This window comes from Pteropus vampyrus, unplaced genomic scaffold, assembly GCF_000151845.1.
Source record: "Pteropus vampyrus isolate Shadow unplaced genomic scaffold, Pvam_2.0 Scaffold144, whole genome shotgun sequence".
NCBI lineage: Eukaryota > Metazoa > Chordata > Mammalia > Chiroptera > Pteropodidae > Pteropus > Pteropus vampyrus.
Window position 1 is genome coordinate 949,631 of NW_011888925.1, and position 6,817 is coordinate 956,447.

A 6,817-nucleotide genomic window follows, 5' to 3' on the forward strand; every position below is an offset into this window, starting at 1 on the left:
TGACTTCTCCAGGGACCTCATGAAGTGGACGCATACAGCCCTTGTCCTTCTGTGACTGGCTGACTTCACTTACCACAGTGTCCCAGGTCCCTCCATGTTGCTGCACGTGTCAGAACAGTTCTCTCCTTTTAAAAGTTGGTTTGTTTTTTTTTTTTGAATTGACGATATATTTATACGATTCCGAAGTCGAAGGTCACCGAAGGGCTCGCAGTGTCTCGTGCTCCCCGTGTCCCCTCCACGCGGTTCCCCTCTCAGGAAACGGCCGGCACCGTCCACTTCCGGCGGGGTTGCCCTTTTCATTCTGTTTCTCACCGCGGTCGGCCTTTTTTTCCCGCTCTTTTCAGCCTCCTTGGAGATCCTTCCATTCTCGGTTCAGATTTTCCTCTCCTGGTTTTTCAGCGGCAGGCGTTTCTTGAGATGGGCACGGTAACTCACTGGACAAGTCCTCATGCGGGGCTGGTTTAGAACCTGTGCCCTCAGCCGCGGGAAGGCGCCTCCGAGCCTCCGAATGTCACACGATGCGAAGGCCTCATTCATCGATTCATGATTCCCGTGTAGCAGCCATTACGTAAAGAATCGCAAAACTAAAACACCGTATGGTGGGCACATAAGGAAGGGAATAGAGGCTCACGGTGAGACTGATCACTGACGGGAACTGCAGGTCATGTCCCCAGCCCTGTCAAGCCTTCGCTAGGTCAGGAAATAGCACTCCACGCACCCAGCTGCCTCTCAGGAAACCCACTGGACTCGTCCTGAGGCCTCCTCCTCTCCCACCCACCGCCATCTCTCCAACCTCCTGTGCATGTCTCAGATCCTCACCCCACTGCCATCGGTTGGTCTTAAGCCCACCATCCCTTCCACTGAGCTGCTCTGTCACCCCCATCCCACCTCCTCCCGTCTCAGAGTACCCGGGGCCACACTCCTCACAGCAGCTGGTGGCAAGTGTTTCTCGAAGGGGCTCCAGGCGGTGCCTCTCCATGTCCACCCCAATTTCCAACTCCTAGCACAGTGCCTGGCACATAATAGGTGCTTAGGATCTGTTGAATGAATGAATGAACACGTGGTGAAATCTGGAAGTACCAATAGGATTTGGAGAAGCAGATAAGGCAGGAGATGTTTTCCAGGCACAAGGCATCGCTTGAGGACAAGTAGAAACGCGTGAAGAAAAACATGGAATGTTCCCGAATCCACAAACACGAAGGCAGGGTGAGATCACCGTGTGGGGTAGCGGAGGAGTGAGGCTCACATGGTCAGCCAAGGCCCGCAGACACAGGTCCTGTAAATCACAGGTGGATTTTACCCCATCGGCCAAAGGAAGCTTTAAACAGGTTTCGAGAAGGCAAATGATATGACCAGTGGGTTTTAGAAAGATCTAAAGATGGCCTTGCTCAGGACGGCAGCAGAGGGCAGGCGGGGAGGTGGGAGGCAGCTCGGGACTTCACCCTGACCAGGCCGGGCCTGTGCTCCAGGCTCGGGCGTTGAGAGAAAAAGGAACGGCCACCGGAAGTGGTGAGAAGGAGGCCAGGGCCAAGGCCGGGAACACTGAGGGCGTAAGTGCAGTCAGTAAAGAACAAACATCTGAAGAACAAGAAGGAAGGTCAGCGAGGGAAATGGGAAAGGAGAGAGCCGTGGGAATGTGGGAGGGCAAACCGCTCAAGAGGAAATGTCAAGAGGGTCAGCGAGATAATGGCCGCAGGTGCCCCGGGCCAGGCCATCCGGGAGGTGGGGCTCGGACAGATTCCACGGAAACAGGCCCAGCCCGGAGAGGCACACTCCCCAGCCTGCCTGGGGCTTGGGCTTCTGGAGAAGTCCTTTAGCGGTCAACGTGCCTCCATTCGGGGTCTCCCCTGAGTCTGACCACAGTGCTGCCCTGGATCATGCGACTCTCAAGACTGGAGGGCCAGCTGCCTTCCCTGGAGGGGGGCCGCGGAGGGAGCCCGATGGAGTATCGGGGGTCCCAAGTCCTAGTCCTCTCGTTGCCATGTGGCGGGCCATGGGCCTGAGTTTCTCCTGAGGTGACGGATCCAGGTGGGCTCTACGGTTGTTTCTGCTGGTCTGGACGGCCCCAGTGTTCAGGCCCAGAGTGGCACAGGTGGCCAGGTCTCCACGCCCTCTGACTCAGGTCCACATACCTGGCTCTCCCTCCCACCCATGTGGCCCATTGTGTGGGCTCAGTTTCCGTGGGAATAGAAACTGGGCTGGGAAAAGAGAATATTTGCTTTTTCCACCAAGCTGATGCCCAAGTAAATAATGTGGTGCTGTAAGTGGCGACCTTTCCCACCCCCTCCCTCTGGGGATAGCCTGGATCCTATAAAAAGGCACTCAATGGGCACTTCATGGGCACATCTCACACAAGACCACGAAACCACACCAGGGCCAGAGCCTCACTCAACTCACCAGCCTGCTGCCATCATGAAACCGGCTATCGCCTTCGCCCTGGTCTCCCTGGCTCTCTGCTGCAGCCCTGGTGAGTGCCCCTCCTCCAGGCCAGGCTCGGGGACTCGCCCTGCCACCCACTTCTTGCTTAGGAGAGGGGCAGCTGTTTGTGCCCTCTGCATAGATGCTGATGCCTGGTCAGGAAGCCGGGAGACCCCTGAGGCTGTGGGGAAACTTGAAAAAAAAACCCATCTCCGATATCCGATATCCGACACCCTCAGAATTCCAGGGGATGAAATAGATGGGAGGGAGGGATAGAGGGGACCCACGTAAACGCGTGTCTGCGGTGAGCGGCCGACAGAAGACGTATAACCAGCTCCCAAAGCCCAGTCTTAGACAGACCCCAAGGTGCCAAGCCTCCAGCTTTGGGGTCTCCGCCCGACTCTGGCAGCTAAAGGGGCTGGAAGCAACTGCAGAACCTCATGTCTCCAAGAGAAACGCAACCCAAGGCAAGCTCTCCCTTTCTGGGCAGAGAGGAATATTCTAGAAAGGGATCTTCCTTTTGGGAAACCGCCAACCCAGAGTGGGGTTTTCTAAACATTTTTGTCCTCTGCACAAGGATTAGGAGTCTCTGAACCGTTGCAGATGTCACTAAGAGGGAAGGAGGGAACGGGGGTGAGGGAGAGACAAACAGACAGACAGACAGAGACAGACAGACAGAGAGACAGAGAGACAGAGAGAGAGAGACAGAGGGACAGAGGGACAGAGGGACAGAGAGAGAGGAGGAAGGTAGATGACACCTCCCTACAAGCCCACTGATCTCTTGGGAACTTTTTAAATTCCTAACTATTTTTAAATCTGCATCAGCCTCTTCTACTCCTTTTAATAAACAAACAAAAGTTTTTGAACGAATTCTAATGAATTCACTTTGAAAGTTTCATAATACCCACAGAGATAAGTTTTACGACCCTGGAGGGTGACGGGGGAGTTAGAAAGCCCAAACCGAGAGCAAGTGGGAACAACTATTTGTGTAGGGACCTTTGTTTTAAAGGAGAAATAACATTTAGGACTGAAATGTACATTAACTAGAAGACCTCAGTGCTGCGTGTAGATGGGACTGCTCAGTAAGGCAGGGCTGGACTCTGTGAAGAGGTGGATCCAGGATGCGTTCGCGTGTTGGAGTGTGCGCATCTAACAACAACGAGATGGCTAATGTTTAGTTAAAGCCCTTACCTCGCTGTTCTGAAACCCTATCACATATTCTCTCTTTCATTCTTACGACAACCCTGTGAAGTGGGGACGCTATCCCCCGTTTTACAGATGAGAAAACTCAACTACAGAAGGATACAGTAACTGGCCCGATGATGCTGTAAGTTGCCAAGCAGGGAATCTAAGTTCTGGAGAGAGTTTCGCTTGGACTGGTCACTTTGGGTGGGGCCTGGAGTCCAGGCAGAAAAGCCCAATTTGCACAATGAGGCAGAGAATTCAAAGATGGGGATTTGAGACTCATTGGGAAGGTGAGGCACGCAGGAAGTAGAAAATGACTCCTCCCACACCACACACACACACACACACACACACACACACACAACCTGGGGCGAGCTCCAGGTGAAGGGAACACAGCAGGGCAAGGAATAGACACAAGAAGCATGTCTGTCTGCAGGTGAGTGTGCCACAGACCCGGTGCTCACGCCTCTTCCAGCCGGGATCGAGGGCTCTCTCTTGGCTGGTACAAGTGGTGCTTCCTGCCAGAGCCTGACTCTGCCAGGCGCCCCCCATGACAAGTGGCTCAGACCATCACTAACCAGCCCCCACACTGCATCAAAAATCAGATCAGCTGCTTCTGTTATCAGTACTCTGCTTAGAACCCTAACAGAAAGAACAAGTGGCATTTTGCCCCACCCCAACCCAGGAAGCGCAAGGAAGGCTCCGGCAAGCCACCAAAATCTGGCTGCAACCCAGGAAGTATCCACAAAGCACCCACAAGCCAACGGTTTGGCGCAACACCAGACTTCACAGTCTATCCTATCCATGAAAAGGCTGCTATCTCTTGCTGACAGGTCTGGCTCTTTGCATCTGGGGCGGGCCCAGCCACGGGGCTGGCCAGCTTGGAAAAGGGCCTAGGCACACGTGCTTTCTCTGTTCTGTGCTCCAGCTTCTGCAGAGATCTGCTCGAGTTTTCTCGATGTCGTTAAAACCCTCATCGTGGGCACACCTTCGAGTTTTGAGACTGCGGTTGACGTTTTCAGCCCCGATGCAGACATGAAAGTTGCAACGAACGGGCTGAAGAAGCTGCTAGACTCGATCCCCGAGAACAAGAAGGACAGCATCATGAGGCTCATGGTACGTGGCGTCTCTCCTCACGCCGCTGGGCGGCAGGTTCCCCAAGTCCGTCCAGCTCAACTGCGTGGTCGGCCCATTTTTCGGAGCCTTTTCTCATCCAGAAAGGAAAGTCACCACGCAAATGTCCCCACGAAAGCAAACGCAGTCATCTCACTTCTTGCTAAGAGGCTTCTGAGAAATAATCAAAGCCCTTTCGATGTGAGCTCCTCCTAGAGAAACTGAATCTCTTAGTTGATATTGAAGTTTCTGTGTATTGTTTAGCTTTGAGGTTTGTTCGCTATTGTTTTGCAGGGTTGTTTTTTTTTTTTTTTTAATTTTTTTTTGTTTGTTTGTTTCAGGAAAAAATTATAAAGAGCCCACAGTGTGCTTAGATCTGGAAGCTGAAGACCTCCAAATGCCGAAGCCCCTGCCGCTCGCCAGAGGCTCCCTCCTCTCCCTCCCCACCAGCCCGGCCTGGCTCCCCTCCATAAAGTTCAAGCATCTCGCTTCTGTGTCTCCTTTTTATTTACCTGTTAGATCAAGAAGGTCCACCACTGCTAGGGTAAGGTTAGCAGCATCAAAAAGAAAGGCAGAGGCCGTGCAAACTCTTGGGGACAGGCCCATGCCTCACGTTCCAAAGTCTGGCTCACCACAGACAGCAAGAGCGGCCTGCAGCACACGCTTCCTCCCACAGGCAGATGCCGGCCTGGAAAAGTAGAGAGGGCCCTGCTCAAACTTGACCTACAGGAGAAAGCAGGGGGTGGTGGTGGGGTGGTGGGGGGTGGTGGTGTCATCCACATCCTGTCGCGCTGACCTCAGGCTGAAGCCAAGCTGAGCTCCCCATCCTCATTCTTATACTGTTGAAATTTAACTGTTTTGTTTCTTCCAGTCTCTTTGGGATCCTCTTCTTGGGTGGAGAAAGAACTATTTCATGCGATTTTGCTACCCAAACATGCCTACAAGCAAAGATGGAGCTTTCCAGAGAGTTCCACTTCCCAAAGATAAATGGTGGACATTGCCAGCATTTTGACAGCACAGTAGGGACCTGTTAGGTTTGGGTGGCCCCGAACCAGGGTCCCTCATATCACACACAGCACACGATGATGCCATTTCCCTCTGGAAGGAATCAGATTCCCATAAGAAAGTTAAGAAACTTTCTTATGGGAATCTGATTCCCATAAGCTGGAGGGAGGAATGGACTTGATGCCTTGCTTAGGGACTCAGGGTCTTGGGGTTGACTTTGAAGAGTGACAGACCCTAAGGAGAGGCCTCAAAGATAGCGGGTTAAGTTTTTTGCTCAGTTCATATTTGCTCCATGAAATGATTTGTCAAACGATTTTCTAAAGGGAGATGGAAACAGCAAAACAAAAACAAAACACAAAAACTCTACTTATGCATTTTCTAGACCCTTTATACCTTTTATCACTGTTAAAACATCCATTTCCGGACAAATCGCAGAGGCCTGCCAGTCAGCCGTCCATTCATGTCAGTCTTGCTTATGGACATCTCTGCCCAGGAGAAGCTGGAGGGCGGGGTCACAGCCAGACTGGTCAGCACCTGGTTACTGCCGTCCACTGGGCGATGCTCTGGCTCTAAGCCCAATGCCCCTCTCTAACTCGCGCCCATTCTCTGAGTCCCTGTCCAGTCAATTTTCCTACAAAAAGAAAAGCAGACATCCCTTTTTTCTTGTGGCAAAGGAGCCTTTGGGAACGAAATGAATCCCTAGGTACCGACTGGCATGTTCGATGCGTTCACAGTAGTGGCGGGCACTCTGGGGAACCGGGCAGCAGATTTCATGACCCAGCAAACACGTATGAAGCACTTGCTCTGGGCCTGAACCCCACTGAGCCCCAAGGATAGCAGAGTGAAGCAAACAGTGGCCTCTGCTCGTAGGGAGCCCTCAATCTAGCGGGGAAGATCATCAGCTCCCGCAAAATAAACGTGCAGACAAGCAGATAGATAAAACTGTGATTAAACTTTAATAAAACACATGGAATGATGAGAGCAAGAGTATCTTGGACAGGCCAGCTTTAGCTCAGGAGTCCCTCAAGCTAAGATTTAAGGAGAGGCTCCCTTCTTGAGGCCCCACTGAGCCCTGCCCTTGAACCCAGGGAGAAAA

General features: G+C 52.5%; 2 protein-coding genes across 3 annotated transcripts in view; one reads left to right on the top strand and one right to left on the bottom strand.

Moving 5' to 3' along the window:
- The window catches only part of LOC111744944, a 66,281-nt gene that overhangs the window by 6,203 nt on the left and 53,261 nt on the right, over positions 1 to 6,817 (bottom strand). The window lies entirely within an intron of this gene.
- On the top strand, positions 2,345 to 5,196 carry SCGB1A1 (secretoglobin family 1A member 1). Its single transcript, XM_011368627.2, has 3 exons — positions 2,345 to 2,467; positions 4,532 to 4,719; positions 5,058 to 5,196. Exons 1-3 carry the CDS (start codon positions 2,413 to 2,415, stop codon positions 5,088 to 5,090), a joined length of 276 nt encoding a protein of 91 aa, XP_011366929.1. The 5' UTR covers positions 2,345 to 2,412; the 3' UTR covers positions 5,091 to 5,196.